Below are 21,027 nucleotides of genomic sequence, written 5' to 3' on the forward strand. Positions count from 1 at the left end.
ACTTGGGTAAGAACTTCTTTAAGCTTGTTGTGTTGTACTTGCTCCACAGTGTAGCAGAACATCTGGTCCAGCACCACCAGTCCCAGGGGCAGCTTCACCCCACAGGCCATGAGAATGTTGAACCCTTGAGCTCATCACTTTAATATATCGTCACTTAATTTACTTTTACTGTTTTGCAAATGGTCTACATCCCTGAGTATACATTACTTATTCATCATTACACATATACATGTACTACACTCCAGTTTATTCACTGGTTACCACAGATTTGTTTTAACTTGAATTATTTTTACATTCTCAATTTGTACTTGCAATATTTTATCTATACATGGGTCAATTTAATGTGAATTGTTGAAGGCAGCCTTAACTCAAACCTGTATTTACATTACTGACAACTGCTTCTCTGTATTTACTGCGCATGTGACAATGCCTTGATACGGGATTCACCTGCTGCTGCTTATTGAGAAGCCTTTATCCTGCATTAAGCACCTTAGTACATGTAAGGATTAGCAGTGGTAGGCCAAACTAGTTCAGCATGATCTAATTAATTGGCTGGACAAAATAGTAACTGTACATTTACTTATAAGATAATTAGCTTTTTTTAAAGACAGGAATATTTTATCCTTTTCAGAACATTTACTACTTCCACCACTATCATAATGGATGTGTGGTTATTAGGTGGAGATGTTAAGTATGGCACCAAAAAGGTTAAGAAGTTTAAGTGTAAAGGGCTAAAACCACCAACAAAAAATTAGTAAGATGTATCCAAGTTTAATTACACATCTTAGAGATTAGTTTTAATGTTTTTGGATTAGAGGGTGGTACCTTTCACACTTTTCAGTCTGATTATAGCTCAAATCTGACATCTTGTAGAAATGTAAAATCATGTTAAGACCTGTCATATTTTAACAAGCTGGCTCCACACTAAACCCTGAAACATCCTGATGTAATTCAGTTTTTCAAATCCATTATGTTCACATCATTGTGACAATACAGTGACAAACACAAAACCACAGACAACGAACTGTTTTCCAATTTTTATTACAATTATCTGTACATCACGGATTTACTTCAGCTCCTTCACAGCCAGACCTGTGGAGACAAAGACGACAGGTTAGAGAATATTCATGGGCATCAAATGTCACAGCAGCAGAGACAGAGGAGGCACTGGTTATCTGCACCTGACACTCTTACTTTAGGTGTCATCTTTGATTTACGAAATGCGTCATGAGTACCCACTAATGAGAATCCCTTGTTAAAAAGGAGAGAATTACCACAAACATTAGCTTTCACTGAACATCTGACAAACTGGCTTCAGTAGTGTCGTTACTGTTGCAGGTTGTCGGATATACTTAAGTGAATCTAAATCTGTAGACAAGGAGGCTTACAATTTATTGTACAATTATTTTTGTCAAACCAACTCCACATTCAACCTAATCAATGCAGTCACAGTCTTGTTATATATTCAAAACTTGGCACATCTCCAACGACGACAGATGCGACTGATTTATTTAAATGTTTGCTGAACTAGAACTTCATCAGAATAAGAATTTGAGTAACATTTGCTTCTTAAACTACAGTAAACATCAGTGTTAATGTAGTTAAAGCCTGCACACTCTTCTCACTCTCTTCACTGTTTAACTGTGATAATGTGTAAGCAGCCATCTACAGCATACAGATGGGAAAACGTCCGTCACAGGCTCATTCAGATTAATAGGATGAATCAGATAATCAATGAATATTAAACAGGACAACTTTACAGACTTTGTAACTTTGAGTCAGTGCAAACATCGCCACTAGATGAGTCATATCAGGCTGCACACCGATTAACTTTTGTCTCCTTTGTTTACCGTGCGCTTCCATCGCCCTGAAGTCATTTTGAAATGGTGAAACTGCTCCTCTTTGTCAATGCACTTTATTGTTTGGCATACGTTGCGATGCTATGACACTACTCTCCTTACCATTAAGTCATTTTTACAGTTTGACTGCTGCTCACTCAGCCCCAAGACGTTCTGTTCTTCATTTTATAAACCGCTTTGGCAGCAGTGTCTGCAATTCTGCTTTAAATTGCACTGTTTGTCATTTTCCATGAGGACCTAATACCATCTCCCCCCTGTGGACTCGTCCTGTTTAAAACGCCACATAACACAGCCCAGTTTTTATTGTAAACAACTTCAGTTTATACATTTGTTTCTACACAAGATGCACCGCTTATGTTCCCAAGGCCCAATAAACAGGCTGGATCCATTTTCTCTATTGCTAAACATCTGCAATGCATCTTTATGAATGCTCTGAAAACTGCCTTGTTTACATCAGTTTGACTTATTTTATTATTAGCACATTGCTTTCTGTTGCGGTGCACTGCTACCACTGCAGTCAAACATGTATCACACCGCCCCTGTGCTTGTGGCATACATCCCTGTGCATATACTAGAAAAACATGATATCAGATCCACTCAAAGTAACATGCTCAAAGCCACTTGTGGTTCAAAACCCCACATGGTACCTTTAATCAGACCCAAGAAAGATGTAAACTGATGTAAATGTTCAGGGTCAAGCGTACATAATTGAATTCCTTCATAATGTCGCAAACTAGAACTTTCCAGTCAGCTTGAGAAGCGAACACAGACTGAGACACTGCCCAGTTCCTGTTCGTGGTACTGACCTGGGGGCAGGGACTGCTTGAGCTTCTCAGCCTTTTCCTTGTCTGTGATGACCAGGGTGTACAGGTACCTGCTGCAGCGCACCTTGAACTTAACATTGTCCTTGTTCTTCTTGATCTTTACGGCTGAAGGGAGACAGACAAGCCAGGTCAGATTTCGCTCATCAACCAAAACATCTACTTGTATTCAAAATCACAATTAAAACGTCACTAGGACAGATATGCATTTGTACGCTTTCCAAAACAGGCTGCAGCAATGCTTCATTTATGTGTCCATAATTTCCTAGGAAGTTGCTGGGAAAACACTTGTTGAACTACCTCCAAGAAAACAGGAATTTCCTTGAAAGAAAAAGCTACATTTAAACCCCCCAAAAATAATGACCAATTGTTCATTTACTGTTGGAAACTTTATATCCTAACTTGTGTGCCTGCCTGTAGACAGATTTCACAGTTTGCATATTCAGCATTAACCGAACATGAAATGTACTGTAAGAAATACAGACCACAACCACATACTTAAAAACTCAGATGTGGGCGCTGATGAATTGTAAATTATAGGCTGTTATAGACAGAACAATGCAAGGGCTTTGAACAGACTTTTTGTTTCCAGTGATGGATTTTTGTCTGTTCGATCTAAAGGAAAGCGCATCCCATTTACTTCTGCTCTCTGGAACAGAGCATGCCAAGATTTGACACAACTTTAATTATAATCCGTGAAGGCTGGTGCATTGTGAAGGAATTCTGAGAATTTCTTTTGACTTTTCTGTAAAATTTAAAAGGCACCAGCTGTTTGTTTGATGTCTCCTGAAAACCTGTTTAAGGAGGGCGGTGTGGAAGATGTTTTTAAACAGTTTCTAAGCTGCAATTTAAATTGATTTCCAGTTTTAATGCTTGTGAAGACTTGAGACAGTGTAATATTAATTTGTTTTCATTGTAAAATCTTGAAAAAAAAGAAAAAAAGAATAAAAATGCCTACTGAAAATGAGAGCACTGACTTACAACTCAAGGTTACATTTGCAAATACTTGGAATAAGTCTGATACGATTTAACACTGGTTCTAGTTGCATAGTTTTTACTGAGAATCTCGAGATACTAAAAGCCCATAAAATTAAGATTTGTCCTCTGTTTACATGAATTAAGCTTGCGTGTACTTGTTAAATACATTGCAGTGGCAAAAATAAATTGGAAGTTGTTACCTGCACGTCCACCACACTATTGACAAAATACTTTGTCTTTAATTTAAGACATCACTATCATTCACATTAAGGTGCACAGGCAGGTGAGACAGGTAAGAGTTGCACTTACACTTGGCATCCTTCCTCCTGGCTGTCAGCAGGAAATCTTTGATTTCTTCAATCTTGCGAGGCTACAAATAAAGAACAGAACTGACAGTTTTTATTCAGACAACACCAACACTCACAAATTGATAATGAACAGTATGGTGATGTTAGGGGACCGGTGGAACTGGAGTTTCTACTGGAAATCGAAAACCAGCACTTGGTCCATCATTATTCTTGCAAGAGATTAAAACCATCACGAGCACATCAGCCTGAGATGTTTGCATTTCTTGCTGAAGGCTAAAACGTCTCCATTCAAGGTAACCCGGGTGTAGCTGACGTTAGCTACCAGTAGCTAACGCAAGACAAGTAAAGCATGCATCACGTCAGAACACCTACACCTATCAGAGATTAACTGATACTTTGGGAGTCTCTAGAACTTAAAATCACCTCATGTTAAGGTAATTCAGTAGTGACATGGGCTCGTGGACATGTCATTCCATGCGACAGGCTGTAGCCGGTTGGCCCAAGCTAACAGCGACATGCTAATGCTAACCACAACATGCTAGCCACTTTTTAACCTATCTGACGCTTAATATATCACCACAAACACACATTTCTCGTTGTGAAATACCCACACACACAGGATTCAACATTACCAGCTATGCCTACTGGTCTATAGAAGTGTTTAAACGGTAAAAGGTCCTTACCATGCTGCCGTGTCAGCGGACTGAGCGCTGCGGAAGAGCAGAGAAAGATGGAGTCAGTTTATCGGTTATTACAACGGTTACTAAAGTGTTGTAAAGCAAATAATTATATCGCCACGTAGCAAATGAAGTGATTAAATATACTTTAGCAGAATTAGGGGTGTTGTTGTTCGTGTTAAAGAGGATGGATGATGATAGAAATTGTGATTTTGATTATGTGTGAATGTAAAACTCACTCAGTCTGCCAGAGAGGGGATGAAAAGGGGCGGGACTTCCGGTTATGAATGCTTTTATACCGCGCTACGGCGAACAGAGAGGGTCAATATTAATGAAAGAAAAGCGTTTTGCCAGGTTGTTGTGGTTGTATTTGTAATGCGTTTATACAGTGTTTTGCTCTAAAGCGTTACATCTGAACATTTGTTTATATTTATATATTCACGTAAAGTGTTATCTCTCTTTTTATTAACGGAAGCTGTGTTTGTATTTTATACAGACAAAAGCAAGAGCAAAAAAGACATGGAAACTGATGAACCTGTTTTGCCCAATAATTATATTTTTGTATCGTTGTCTTTTCAGATAAAAGCTGTCAGAGTCTTAGAAGTAATGTCTACTATATTAAGACAATCACCACATTTGAAACAAGCTTTCTCTGTGACAAATATAAGACACAAAGGGACATTAAAATGGTATGCAGCCTGTTTATATAACTATTCTGACTGCTCTGGTCCTGTTAATCTCATCTATGTTGTATTATACACAGTTCCATCTCACCGTGCTGCTTGTCAATGACTTGTTGCCTCGAGCATTTCACAGTCATACTGTGCATTTTTTCTCTAATAACTTCATATTTAGACGTTCTAACTGTGGTGGCTGACATGAAAGTACGAATGGCCCTATAGAGCCAGTTTTTTATGGAAGAGCCACTTGAGTACATATTCATATTTGGTCAAAATGTTTGTGTCAATACGACATATCAGCTCTGATATTATTTAAGTTTGCACAACAGTTTCTGTATGTTTTGAATAGTGTATAGTAGTAGACTATGCTAAGGTTATGTTCTTTTTTTTAACTTTATTTCTGTGTTAGAATACAGGCCCAAGTTACTTACGACAGGTATGGTGCTGTAAGTCACATAGTGCACATGACAAAAAAGGATATTGTGGATAATGTGGTGCGTAAAGATGACATGAAGTGTGTGCTGGCTTGGGTCATAATACGTTTTTGACCGTGATATGCACTGTTAAAGTGTATAATAAAGGGTAATATAGTGAGAATATATAGAAATTGGACATTGACTTGGTAGTGGACTGTGCAAGATGTCATTTTGGAGGGACTTATTCTTTATTCTTAATAAACCTTGTTCATTTTTTTCCCTGCCTCGTGTGAGTACTGTGGATCTTCACAAAAGGACCAGGAAAACAAGTCAGAAATTTACAGACTGAGCTGCTCAAGAACCTTGGTTTGTTGAAACGGCCACTATCATGTGGCTTGTCCGTCTTGGCTACGTAGAAATATGGCCGTGCAACATGGCAATCTCCATAGACGAGGACCTGCTCCCTATGTTGATATAAACATCTTATTCTTAGGCAACAAAAACACAGTGATTCTTATTCTCAGCTGATTACACACTAAAGAAAACGTACTTATCATATTCTATTCCATCTCTGCCGATATATCCCCTTAAGTCCTACACACTTAACCTTTAACTAGACACAGATGATACACATGAGCCCTTTTCTTGAAGACAACACACATCATACAGAACATAATGCCTGTAAAGCACAACTACTATGTATGAAGGCTATTCCTTACCCTCTGTATGGAGCCTTTGTGCCATACAAGGCTGCAGTTCGTTGCACTGTTTTTCATAGAGCTCCTCCAGTGAAGTAGCAACAGGTCATAGGCTATTCTTATTCCTCTCCTTCAGTGAACAGTTAACATAACCTGCTGGTGGTAACAGCTGCTGGGAGAACAGTTTGACACTGTATGCAGTGATGGATACACTAATGATCCATTTCTTGTCCTGCGCTGAAGTTTTTTAATATTAATGTTTACCAATGTGTATTTTCCCTTATCTTTTATTTGATTGTGAAAGGAATTAAGCTGACCCTACCAACCTGATACACTACCTGCTCTAAAATACTAAGGTGAACACTGTTTCCTTTCCTGCACACCTGCTACACCCCCTGGTGGTGTTTTGAAACATTGCTCTGATTGGTGATGCATGCTGCCACATACCAAAGCAGAATTAAGTCCTTTCCCTGAGTCAAGTTAAGTCAAATGTAGCTCCAAATCACATGAGGCTTTTACAATTTCTACGACATAAAACAGTCTATCTTGAGGCACTCAAATTGAAGAAGGAAAAACTTCTGCATGCATGTGAACAGTAGACACAGTACTGAGGTTATGAATCCAGAGTACCGTGACAAAACCAAAACCTCTGGACATTTATGAATAACCATGAAAAGGCAGTGAAATGCTTCTTTTTCCATAATCATTAACTTCACTGTTTAGTTCCATTTCCTTACACCAGTAGTTCCCAGCTCTGTTTGCCCTATGACCCTTCAAATGAAGCATTAGCTGAGGGCAATTCAGCCAGTGATTTTCAGATTTTAATTTAAGTATTTAACAAGAAAAAGCAACAATCATAGAAAGGTCAGGAAACATTTTTTTGTGTGTGTAGCAGGTGTTTGGCCATCGTTCCTATCCTATTCACCACCTTGTGATTTGTTGAATATGTCTGACTCCTACAAGGGGGTCCTGCCCGACCAAACTGGGAACCATTCTTCGACATGGTGGTGTTAATGTTGGTTCAAAGCCTTCTCAACTCTGCCAGGAACAGCATTCTGGTGGAAAGAGATTGTTTTTTTTCTTTTCTTTTTTTTTTTTCCAGAAACATTTATATTTAATATGTAGACAGTAAAAAACAAAACAAAACAACAAACCCCCCAAAACAAACAAACAAACAAAATCTTTAAAAGTGTCCAGAAATTACAGTGTGTAATTTCTGTAAATTATTAACTATAAAGTCCCAGAAAAAAGACCCATCTGCCAGCAAAAAAAAAAAAGTAATTTAGAAATGAATATATAGGTAATTCTGGATTCATGCAAAAATAAGTAACCTCCTAACTAACTAAAAAAAAAACCAAATAAATGTTTTTTTAACAGTCTTTTTTTTCTTTTTTAAGTTTTTAAACATTAAACGTGAACAGTAACATTTCATCAAAGAAAATAAATAAATAAAATGAAATTAAATAAATAAGTAATTTAAATAATAATGATAACAATAAAAGTAGGCTATATAGATAGATATAAAAATGCAACAGATGCAAAAATAAATAAATACATATTTTTTTGGACAATCTTTTTTATTGAATTTTTAAACATTAAACGTGAACAGTAACATTTCAAGAAAGAAATTAAGTATAAAACCCCCAACCCCACGCTGCAATGTCAAGTGCGCAGTGTGGGAAAACAGTACTGCGCATGCCCAACGCCAGGTGCGGCGGATTGCCTCGTTCTATGTCGTCATTGGCTGACCGTTGGAAAGACGTTAGAATTTCTTTTAACGAAGAGTTTAACCGCGGTCACCATGAACTATGTGTCTTATCTTCTGCACCATGGACATGAAAGTCTGTCTGTTGAAGAAACACCTGGGATTAAACACCTGGATGTCTACCTGCCGCGGGTCATCGTTAAAAACTGCTGGTAAAAAAAGTTTAATGTTGAGTGAGTCGTCGGGACAAAATGGCGGACCGCTAGTTTGTCAGGGAAGCCGTTATTTTGCTTCCCGTTATTTGAAGGGGATGATATCTGTTAAAGAAAGACTTTAAGGAGCTCAAACATCTTTATGAGAGGATTACAAAACATGGAGGCAGAAGAAGGACGCGAAAACAAAATGGACAGCTCCTTAAGGAGGACAGGTAGGTGCCCACTGGGATTATCGCCTGTGTTAAACTGTGGGAAAATAGTTCTAACTGTAAAATGGTGTAATTTGCTGTTTTTCACGCAAAGCAGTTGTCAGCCCACTTTATTCCAGAAAATAATTCCACTGAGAAACACATAATAAAAAGTACACCAACAAACATATTCAGTAAAAGAGGGTAGATAAACCATTGAGTTCAAATGTGGAAGATAAGCTAGCTAATGTTATGCTAACTGGATGCTAACAAAATGTCGGCTAATCATGCGTCATTGGTATCGAGCAAATTGAAAAACATAGCCTACCTCTGTATGTGACTGTATACTACATAACCTAAACTAAATTTGGTGTTTTGAGTCTTATTCCCTGAGTGGTGTTTTGTGTTAATTCAGCAGTTATTTATTTTTAACTTTTTATTTAGTGTTCAATTGTTTTGTCCAGTTAATAGAACATTCCCTGACATAGGACCTCTGAACAAAATTTATCAAAAAAACAAAAAACAATAAGAGGTAAATAATATACTTAAGTATATGATAATGAGAATAAATGTATAATATTTATATTATAGCCTATAATATTTACCCCAGAGCAGGTCCAGTAACAGAGGAACACAACCATGCCATTGAGTGATGTTCCATTATAGTACAATCTTTTACAACAACCCATTCTTTTCGATTAGATCCCCAAATATCGTGTAACCCTAGTCCACCTTTGTGTATAAGTGTCCATTTTCAGTTGCAGACTTGCTGTCATTCGTTAAACCATTTTGAGTCCCTGCATCCACTGGTTTATTGTTGGTGGGTTTGCGTCTTTCCAGTTCATCGTTATCATTTCCTTGGCTATCAGTAGTAGTATCCTCAGTATACACCTCTTATCTGTGTTATGTCTATCTTTAAACTCCTAACAGAAATTTCAGCAGTTCTCTTTGACACTTAAAGGAACAGTGTGTAAGGTTTGGTGAGATTTAGTGGCATCTAGGGTCAACCAGCTGGAACCTCTCCAATTACAGTTCCCAACGTGTTCATTGTTGAGGAGGTTTTTACCAAGAGATGAATTATCTGCATAGTTTTCTTCGTCTCCAAAACAAGCCTGCAGACAGACCTGATGATTAAAACGGGTAAAACACTGACGAAAGCAGTTTCAGTGTTTCTTCTATGCTGTCTGGCACGTTGCAGATGGGCTGCTAGCCCCGCATCTGCTTGTGTCTGCTAACCTTTTTTCTCTGATAATTTGATGTGTGCTCATTTTGTTCTGATCCCAGCATTCGGGAGGTTTTTACCATGAGTTGCATTGTCCACAGAGGTCTCCTCCTCTACAAAACAAACAGATCTGGTGATTTAAACCAGTAAAACACTGAATAAAGCAGTTTCACATTACGATCAGTGTTTTTTCAGCACAGTTTGGCATGTCAGAGACGGGCCACTTGCATAGCGCCTGGGGAGGGGCTGCGAACTTCGGTGGGTAACGTGAAAACATGAATGGCCCTATCTAGAGCCAGTGTTTGGTTTGTCTGTTCTGGGCTACTGTAGAAACATGGCTGTGCAACATGGCAATCTCTATAGATGAGGACCTGCTTCATATGTGAATATTAACGGAACATTTTAAGATAAAGAAAAGACAGCGATTCATATTTTCAGGTGATTATTCGTTAATGAAAACAAACCTCCATATTTCCTCCATGGGGTGGGTGGGCTCAGCCTTAGGAGCTTGGACATCTGGAGGGAGCTCGGAGTAGAGCCCCTGCTCCTTCATGTCGGAAGGGGTCAGTTGAGGTGGTTCTGGCATCTGATCAGGATTCCTACTGGGTTAGAAGTGTTCTGGGCACGTCCCACTGGTGGGAGGCCCTGGAGTAGATCCAGGACATGCTGGAGGGATTATATATCTCATCCAGCCAGGTAACGCCTTGGGGTCCCACAGGAGGAGCTGGAAAGTGTTGCTGGGGAGAGGGACGTCTGGGGTGCTTTGCTTGGACTGCTGTCCCTGCGACCCAGCCCCAATAAGCGGATGAAAATGGATGAAAACATACTTATATTAAATTGTATTTCTGCCAATATATCCTCCTAAATCCTACTGAATGAACTTTGAAAGTAAACAGCCAGAGGATGGCACTCTTACCCTTCCAAAATGGCCGGCCTGCTGTTGATGACTACACATTTGCAATCTCAATAGCTCCGCTTGTATGGACAATAAAACTTCTTCTGTATTGACGCCTCTAAAAACTGGATCTTGCCAGAAAAATACACGAATTTAGCAAGAAGGGTAGAGGTGAGAGCAAACTTCATGTTGTATTAAAATGCTTTACGGATGATATTCACACAGCAGCTTCAGGTGTCAGTGCTTCAGGTTTATCCAGCAACCCAAGGTCAGACTGCCTCGGGTGACGCAACATTCCTGCATATAAAGAAAGACGATAAAGCGGCCAAATTAAGCTGTATTCAATTCATTTATTAAATCATTAAGTGTCCTCTGATTGTTGTAGTTTGTGTGCTAGTTCAAATTAAGTTATGAATGTGCAGAATCTCTGTGCAGTGTCTGTTTTACTCCTATTCTGTCTCCCCCTCTTCTTAAAGTGAAGTAACTGTGGATACAGTGAGGCTGTACGCCCAGAGGCCCAATTTGTTTCCTGCAAGACTGCTGTGTTATGAATTTTAGTTGTACATTTCCTGGCAGGTATTTCTTTGGTTCCAGACTAACTGTAAATTATGTGTTGCTCAAAAAGCTAAAAGATTTGCCTGAGACACCTCTGAGACTTCACACATTACAGCCCCAACCTGCTGACTTATGGGTTCAATTATCTTTTACAGTCAAAACAGATAAATCCAAGGTGCCAGAATAATAAGCCTTTAAGTATATAAATGGTTCACACAGAAGAAATTCCCATCTATTATCCCCACAACTTGACAAAAATAATTCTATGTATCTGCAACAGAAAAGCACAGTTAAGGACACCGCTGCTCTTTGTGAAACACATTTATACTCGATAGGTGTCAGTTTCCTTGACTTCTCTGTACCTTAAGGTTACACTTTGCCTTGTAATTTAATGCACATTTACTTTGTTTGAGAAATGGCTGCAGCTCAGGAAATGGCAATATACTCACTACGCTATTGAATACAGATTCAGTATAGATGTTTCTCCTGGAACTGAGTTCATTAATGAGCTCCATCAGCTGAAGACTGATTTAGTATTCAAGTTTCAAATACAGCGGACTATCTTTGTCAATAATTTACACGGGGAGCTCTGTGCGAGCCGAGCATATTTGGTCGTTAAAGTTTGATTGACACCTTAGTCCACTTCTACGGAGATCCACCTTGACACAGCATTAATTCATAAAGACAGGAAACACCAGATCAGTCGTTTTTAATTAACCTACTATCTACCTCCACAGGCCATCTTCCCCCAGATACTCAATCAGTGCTTGTACTATTGGACACGTTTCGCTAAGGATTTTAAATTTTCAGCAGTCTCTTGTCAATCAAGGTAGAAGATGGAGAGTGGTTTGTTTCAGTAATGGTTCAGAATTTTAGGAGAGGACCTCGGCGCCCTAGCAGTCGCCCGCAACACAAGCACAGACGAGAAAACCCCACTGCAGAATGTATGTTTTTATGTCGTCATTCATGTAATTTCATGGACTTGTTTGCCATCTCGAACAATTTTCCTCATCATGAACACTTCAGCTCAGCTTTGTACTCCTTGCTGCAGAGTAGATTATACGCTATTTTTCCGACACCGCTCCTTGGCATAGCTGAGGGAGTGTGACGGTAACTCGTAGCTTAAAGGGATAGTGCACCCAAAAATGAAAATTCAGCCATTATCTACTCACCCATATGCTGATGGAGGCCCTGGTGAAGTTTTAGAGTCCTCACATCCCTTGCGGAGATTGGCGGGGGGGAGCGGCTAGCACACCTAATGGCAGACAGCGCCCGAGACTAACGTCCAAGAACACAAAATTGAATCCACAAAGTATTTCCATACTGCTCATCCGTAGTGATCCAAGTGTGCTGCAGCCCCGACATAAAAAGTTGTTTGGAAAAACGTCATATGAACTCTGTTTTTAGCCTCACTGTAGCCTGTAGCTCTGACTGCTTCTTTGTGCTTATCTCATACATTAAATATAAAATCAGCATTGTGAAGGTTTAGTTGTTTAACCTTGTTTCGTTGATATTGATTTGACTTTCCTTGTTGTTTGGGGTCCCACAGATGCCACTGCATTGTAGAGCTGCGATGATTGATCAATTAATGATTAGTCGTCAAATATTACAAATTTGACAATTGATTAACTTACCAGAGAATTTTTTTGAATGGAAAAAGTCAGAATTCTCTGATTCCAGCTTCTTAAATGTGAATATTTTTTGGTTTCTTTACTCCACTGTGACAATAAACTGAATGTGTGTGGGTTGTGGGCAGAACAAGACATTTGAGGAAGTCATCCTAGGATTTGGGAAACACTGATCAGTATTTTTCACCATTTTCGGACATTTTATAGATCAAACAACTAATTGATTAATTAAGAAAATAATCAACAGATTAATCAACAATGAAAATAATCGTTAGTTGCAATCTAATGATATATGTAATGTGACTTTGTTAAAACCCGGTGTTTAGTTAAGTATTTAAGTTTAATTTAATGTTTTATATTTCATGTGGACTTTACATGAACAATTATATATTCCTTTTGTTTGCCAAAAAGTCATTTACAGGCAGAGAATGGCAATCTCATATTGGTAGGTTACTTTTGTTTGGGGTGAATCAGAGGTCACAAAGAAAAAAAACTGTTATAAAACTCCAATAATAGATATTTTTATTGGAGTTTTATTGGTAAATCTGTAATATAGAGTGGTTGTGCTGTGTAGAGGTACTTAATTATATATTTTTTTGTAATTATATTTAACCATGTTAGTTAGTTCATTGGTTAGTGGTAATTTATTTCAGTCCTAGTTAACAATTTTCAAAAGGAATTCACATAATAAAAAATAAATAACATCAAGGCATTAAATTATAGGAAAAAAGCTGGGGTCTCTGAGACCCCCCCCCCCCCCAAAAAAAGTGTCAGTCTGTTAAATGGAGGTCTAAAACATGACATTTGTTTAAAATTATGTACATGAGAAATCCTTATGAGATTGGAAAATGTCATGTCATATCAAGCTGATAAAACAGTGTTCAGCATGTTTTCTGGGCTGTTGAACAGGACTCTGACAGAACATTAATTAATATGAGTATAGTGACTATATTTTCCCGTACAAATATGATGCAAGTGTTAAATTTTATTAATTCATGTGTATGAGTGAGTGTGTGCTTTTCTGGTATTTGTCCTAGATTTATTATATCCCCTATTGTTAGGCTGTTTATTATCCTTTATTGAATGTCTGCATCTGTGAGGGGTGGATGTATTACAGTAACAGTGCATGGGGAGGATGAGCTCAGCCTCATAGATTACAACAAATGACCATGCTCGGTTTAACTAAAGCTCTTCTGCACCGGGATGATCTTTATTCCATTTGCTCGCACAGCAACAAACATGATCCTCTGTGCCAAGCTGTTTGTACAAACCCAGCGTGAGTCTAAATATGACTGCAGTTCAGGCTTCCTGGCAGTAGAGGGCAGTGAGTAATTGCTCATGTGAGGTTGAGGTGTGTTTCATTTTCACTGTGACAATGGGAGACGCTGTGTATCAAGGAATGGACTCCACTAGTCACCAGTTCTCTGTATACTCTCTGTAAAGGAAGTGATTGCAAAGCTGAGTTTGTTGCATGACTAAAACAAACACATTTGAATGTATAAGATGAGTAGAGTTCAGTAGACCCCGTACAATCAGGTTTACGCCCCAGAATCTTCTATAACATGACATTTTTGGGCAAAAACACCCAAAGACTCTACTTATCAATACATCTGAGCTTTGTTTCAGCTCCAAGACATACTTTTATCCCGTGAATCTTGATCGATATGGACTTTATCTCTGCCTCTTATAATTTGTACTTACAAATGACTATCTCCCCTGCACAAGATGAATTCAATTAGCCTGCCTAGGGCAACTCTTAATTTATTTACTCCATATTGTTCGTTTGTGGTTTCATTGTGCATTGAAAACTCATTTTTAGTCCATATATTCGGAAAAACCTGGTATCAAAATAGTACCCCAAACTACAAGTTAGTAATAAAAATATGTACCTTTAGGATGAGGGATGTTTGTACTTTGTAACTGGCTTATTAAAAAGGCAAAGTGTGGTTACAGGAAAGAATCAATCTTAGCTCAGAGATTAGTTTTTTACTGTAACAGACACGTAAATTGTGGCTGATGGAATTTCAGGAGCTTCACCATAGACACTGGCTGCCTGCGAGCCTGTGGGCGACAGCAGAAGCAGCTCCACCTGAGAGCTAATGAGAAATGCAGCGGCAGGTATCTGTTTTTAATCACGATTTGATCTACGGATGAAAAGCGACAAAAGATTACCTGAAATAGTTTATTGAACCGTCAGTATTGGATTTACTTCGGTCATGAAGTCGGTAGAAGGGTTTAAATGCGTGTCTAGCATGAATACACTGTTGGATGGAGCAGAGGTGGTAGGGTGCATTTTATTTGACGTAAAGGATTAAGTGTATCCAAAAAGTTTTTTCGCTGCAGGAAACCACCTCGAGTGATAATGTGGGATGAAATACAAAGGCTTAAAAGTTAATGTGAAATTAAAATGAATGGCTGTGTCATTGAAGTTATGTTCAAGTGCGCCCGTCATTAGAAATGCAGGAGGAGAGTACTTCAAAATCCTCTCTACCACACCGCTTCCCTAATCTCCCTGATTATTGATCAAATTGATTTGTCAAGTATTGATCCCTTTTCCGGCAGCCTTATCAGAGGTAAACTTAAAGTACATCTGCAGATGAGGGGAGATTATTAGAGAGTCTGAGGGTTTACCCTGACAGAATCTCAATGTGAATGTGCTCAGACTTGTCAGAGTGGCCACAAACTGTTGAGAAAGTTTACTGTGAAGTTCTTAATTATAATTTCCATAGACCAGCGTGTGGCTTTTGTCACGACTCGCTGCAGTTTAGGCCTATTCATAGAGGAAAATGGAGAAAAAATAGAAAGTAAGAAGAGCTTGCTGTACAGGTCAGAGTTGACCAGCAGTTATAAGTATTTTGCCGGTATGAATGTCGTATTGAGAGCTGATACAGATGAGGCCACAGAGGTTACAGTCAAGTCATAAAGATAGCTCTGAGCTCCTTGAGAAGTTGCAGCAGATGTTTCGCAAGAGGAAAACACTTATGTTTCAACTGAAAGACAACCTGTTGGAGAGGAATACATAGATCAACTGTTCCATCCAGTCCATGCAGTGATCAATCCCACTTGTTACCCCTCAGGCCATTTCCAGTTTTCCCATTGTGCAGGGCCTGAGGGCTGACCAGTTGCACCTTGAATTATACAGAGAGACTTCGTGGTGTTTGTGGATGAATGTTACATTGAAGGTGGACAGAAGAATAAACAGAGGAAATGTCTCTTTTTTTGAGTGGAATCAAGGTTGAAGAGACCATTCATACGTGGTGTATGGTTACACTCAAGTCAGTATAAGAAGAGTTTTTACAGGACCTTTCTAAGTATTCCAATAACGTAAGCTTTTGTCAGTAGAAAAATACAAATGTGCGTCACTTTCAAACTTTCTCAGTGGTCCAGGGCTGGATCAGCACTGCATTTGCTGTCTGTGAAAGTGGTTTTTTCGATACTACCAAGTCCATAATTCTCAAATTCTGCACATACTGTAGTGGCTTTAATGTGTTAAAGGAATACTTCAACTCGCAAATTACCATCTGTATATCAATTACTCACCCTGTGTTACGCTGAATTTGTGAAGAAAACTCTGGTGAACAAAGAATCCAATTCAATTTACAAACTTGAGGAGAGTAATCCAAGTCTTATTTATCCAGTCGTATGCTTAGTACTTCCCAAACACATGCAGTTTAACTAAAGCCTTATATTTGAAACTAAACAAAGTGAAACTTATCCATGCTCTCTTCAAAGCCAGAGTGGAGTTGGTGGTCCAACACTGTCTTGATTGGTGGTTTGTTTGTGTTATTGTATGACTTTGATGAATCAGAACTAACCCTTTAAAACACCAAAGTCACAAACTAACTGATCGTGGCAGCGGTAGACCAGCAGCTCGCATGTTCAGGGAGGTAAAATTACTGCTTTTGTCAGTTAAATCTAACTTTGAAAAGAGCATCGATAAGTTTCACTCTCAGTTTAGTTTTGAAACACCAAAGCCCAGTTCAGACCGAAGATTTGTGACGACATGAGTTGAAACAGGCAACTACTTGTAATGTGCCGTTCTGCAACATTCTAAAAACATGCCGGTTCACACCAATGCAACTAGATGAGACTGTGTATCATCTCTATGCAACAACTCTCTGTACTTCTGTTCTAATTTGCAGCTTTTCAGGTTTATTTTGTGGCTGAATATAATTTGTAGCTTCTTAAAATATGAATGAGGATAGTGATAGTGAGATACTGGCTACAGTTGCATTTGTAGTAGTCGTGGCTTAAGTTGAGCTCAGACCGGCCAGTTCACACCGCTGCAACTTGTCTATGCAACGTTCTAAAACAGTTTCATTGTTGTGAATCATTGGTCTGAACTGGGCTAAAGGTTTAAGCAAAAAAGAATGTGTTTGGGAGGTACTGAGCATACGACAAAATAAATAAGACTTGGATTAGCCTATACTGCATGATTTGTAAAAGAGTTTTTGGATTCTTAGTTCACGCACGAGGAAAAAAAAACCTTTTCTTTACGTATTCAACGCAACAGTAACGGATACGATAAATGGCCATTTGGGGGGTAAATTAATCCTTTACTACTGCCCTTATGTACATTCATCCATATGCTGATAAAGTGATCATTATCATTGTAAGCCAAAGTATTCCTTCAGATATGATCATACACAGGGCAAAGTGGAAGGGACAAGCTTACACATGTGGGTAAAATGTGATTTGGCCATTACTGGGAACAATGTTCTGTTGGTTCTGGTGTAGATGGTTTGAACACAAAAAATTGGGGGTATAAAAAAATACAGTATTTCAGAGCTGGGGGTAAACAAGTCAGAAAGCAGCTGGAGACCTTTAAACTTGGACACAGAATTTGAGAAGTAAGTTTTTCTCTATTTAATGAAGAAAAGAAAAAACAGAATGAAAGAATAGTTTTACACATAATGAATTAATAAAAATACCAGAGGAATAACAAGAGGACTCAAGCTGTTACCCTCTGATATTTTTCTTCATCAAAAATCAAACGCGTTCAAGCTGTTTTTTACAGATAGATGAATGTGGACACCAAATATTGTGGCTGTTTATGACCATATCTGAATGTATGAAAACAGTGTATGAGTACATTCAAATGTGTGACTGTGAGAAAATGTTTTCATCAAATTAAGTCAAATGTTTGAATGTGTAGATTTTAAGTTTTGAATCCACAAGAAGATCCAGAGCTGTACATGACATTTTGGGAACACATGAAAAGATCCGCACCAATATTTTCCAGTGTCTGAGTGCATTAAGAATTGCCCATAGATAAAGGGTCTTTTGGCTGTCTCCGGAATTCAACAAATTCTTTAACAGTCAAAGTATGCACGCAGCCATCCATCATTTATCACAGCTGTTGCATTTAAAGAATAATTAGATAGTGATAACTCATTGTGTCCCTGGGTCTGGGTGCGGCTCGGAGCAGGCGCGGAAGAAGAGGGAGAGGATGTCAACTTTTAAACTTTAAACTTAGTATTTGGTGACCCTCTTCCTTTTGATTTGAATCTTGTGATATTTCTCACTGACAGACTATTCCACAATGGGGTGAGATCTGTACTGGGCTTGTATGGAGGTTCCCCTAGCAACATGATGATGACATTTCAGTGTGTCTCTTGCACACGGTAACGCTTCGTTCACGCAGTCTTCTTCTGACTCAGTTCTGACTGTACAGCAGAGTCTAGTACATCATAAACAGGTTCTCTCTGACTGTCCTCTGGACCGTGCCTCAGACCTGCCCAGCTGCCATTTGGTGTCTGTACAACCATCAATTTCCACTTGCTCCACTCCAGCCAGTGCACGCATGCACGCACACACACACACACACACACACACACACACACACACACACACACACACACACACACATACACACACACACCTGCCAGCCTGCAGTGCCAGGATGTCTATCGTCCCTCATGCCCTCAGTCAGATTGCCCTTGCCTGCACCACTCTGCACCCACAGTGTCAGTCTTGGCTGACAGCAGGCCTGCATTAGCCAGCTAACATTTCCTGGCCTCTGTTTGCTCAGCACGGGCAGAGCTGTTGGCTGTACGCTGCGCTGATACTCACCTCTTAGCATCAGAGCAGCTTACAAATGCAGTCATTAAGATGACAAATTTTATTGGTTTGTGAACTGGTGTTTCCGCCAAAGCTTCTGCTTGGTTACACATGTGTGGAAATAAGCCTGATTTATAGTTGTACGTCGTTATGGGGTAACTGTGTAGTCTTAGACCCTACACATGTAGCCGCCAAAGCTACAGCTGCTCCTGAGATACTACATGGGGACCGCAAGGTCTGTAATTGGCTGTTTGTGTTTTACCCATCGCGTTCCTGATGGCTCTAGTCTCTCTGGCTGATAGTCTCTAATGAGACAAGGGAAAATAACTTATGTAATGTGGATGTTACTTCAGTTCTGTATGTAGCTGGGCCATATAATTAAAGCCCAGCCTGACCATGTACAAAATATTGGTTTAATGTGGCACTGGTGCTGTCATTGGGTGCAATCTGATGCTCAGATAAATCCAAAGCTATGCTGTTGGTGTCTTGAGAGGATTTCTTTAGCGTTAAAGGGACAGTTCACCCCAAAATCACAAATACTTTTTTTTCTTCTCTTACCTGTAGTGCAGTTTATCATTCGTTTATCACTTGGGTTAGCTGCGGGCTGGGCCTCACGTGTTTCCGTTACGGCACTGTCCCCTGCTCTCACCTGCTCCTCTCTCATCTGACTGGGCTGTGATGGAGCTGCCACCTCTGATTCTTTAAGCATATCCCTCTGGACAATGAATTGCGGTTAAAGCTAGCAAGCTACTTAGCTATCTAACCATAGTCAGCTAGTTAGCTGTAGTGTTTGCTGATCACTCCTGCTGACGATGGTCAGCAGGAAAAGTCGGACATGGGGCGTCGGTGGCTTAGTGGTAGAGCAGGCGCCCCATGTACAAGGCTGTTGCCGCAGCGGCCTGGGTTCGACTCCAGCCTGTGGCCCTTTGCTCCATGTCACTCCCTCTCTCTCTCCCCCCCCTTCACGCTTGTCTGTCCTGTCAAATAAAGGCTAAAAATGCCCAAGAAAAAAAAAGAAAAGTAGGACATATTGCCACTGCTTTCAAATATTTTATACACATTAGCTATACCCAGTCAGACGCTCGTGCTTGTAACAGCGCAAGATGTGAACATTTATGGCGTCCTCCTCGGCTGACCTGTAGTGTTAGCTAGCTCAGTGGTGCGAGATGAGCTAGCAGTAGAGGCACGCTTCCTTCTGTGCAGTGATACAGTTGGCGGGTGTTGTTTGGTAGAGAGAATATAGTTCCTGCATGAAACTGTAACCAGGTCATGACTCCTGGAAAGAGACATTGCTGTTGAGCTTTTCAAATGTACTTTTTTGGCGCTTTGAGCACCTCAAGCTGAGTGCCATCTAGTTCCATTATATTGGAGAGAAGGCAGACATCTCCACAGCCAATATCTCCAACACTCGGCAACTCACACCAAAACAATCTAGACTGATAAATAGCACTACAGGTAAGAAGTTGGGGGACTTGCAGTTTAAAAAAGCAGGAGGGCCCACAGTATCCATAGTCAAGCTCCAGAGCTTTGTGTCAAAACATTTAAAATCTCAAGCTGAGATAACCCTGGTGACATCATCATGGTTATTTTCAAGACTTTAGAAAGCTTCCATTAGAGCCACAGAAGACACTATACAGCTGTTTTCACAGGCTGATCAGTACCTATTGTGACACACAAACTGATCTCAATGTGTAAAATCAATGGAGCGGCCCTCGAACAAAATCTGCTTTCATCATCATTTAGACCTAATCTATCATGTTATTTTCAAAGCAATGCAAACAAGTACTTGTGAAGTGCAAATGTGTTGGAAATAGGTAGTAGCTGAGAGGGTTGCTATGGCTACAGTATACAAATGACCCTCTGCAGCATATAGTGTTTATGTGGTGAGTCAAACAAAGCGGCACACTCCTCCCTCTCGATTGTTTGTGTGCTTTTTGTACTTGATACTAGTGTGGTCACAACATTGATTCCATTAGGTTAATCAGTGCATTCCATATCTACATAATGCCTATATCTCACTCTCTTCTCATTACCATTGGATCATTACTTCCTCTAATACCATGTACCTTCCAGCTGCTCTTTGTCAGCGGTAATTAGGTGATGATCTGTAGCAAAAGATATT

The 21,027-nt window shown here is 39.5% G+C and overlaps 1 protein-coding gene across 2 annotated transcripts; it reads right to left on the reverse strand.

The window, feature by feature from the left end:
• Nucleotides 1–1,025: 1,025 nt before the first annotated feature.
• Nucleotides 1,026–4,957, reverse strand: rpl38 (ribosomal protein L38). Of its 2 annotated transcripts, none has more exons than XM_050060176.1 (5): nucleotides 4,883–4,957; nucleotides 4,650–4,676; nucleotides 3,968–4,028; nucleotides 2,666–2,788; nucleotides 1,026–1,092 (listed from the first exon to the last, which is right to left on the reverse strand). In XM_050060176.1, the coding sequence occupies exons 2-5, from the start codon at nucleotides 4,650–4,652 to the stop codon at nucleotides 1,067–1,069; spliced, it is 213 nt and encodes a 70-aa protein (XP_049916133.1). In that variant the 5' UTR covers nucleotides 4,653–4,676; nucleotides 4,883–4,957; the 3' UTR covers nucleotides 1,026–1,066. The 2 variants fall into 2 exon arrangements, with proteins under 2 accessions (XP_049916133.1, XP_049916134.1); XM_050060177.1 differs by lacking the exon at nucleotides 4,883–4,957 and adding an exon at nucleotides 4,791–4,847.
• Nucleotides 4,958–21,027: the final 16,070 nt, after the last annotated feature.

The sequence above is a fragment of the Epinephelus moara genome, chromosome 13 (genome assembly GCF_006386435.1).
Source record: "Epinephelus moara isolate mb chromosome 13, YSFRI_EMoa_1.0, whole genome shotgun sequence".
NCBI lineage: Eukaryota > Metazoa > Chordata > Actinopteri > Perciformes > Serranidae > Epinephelus > Epinephelus moara.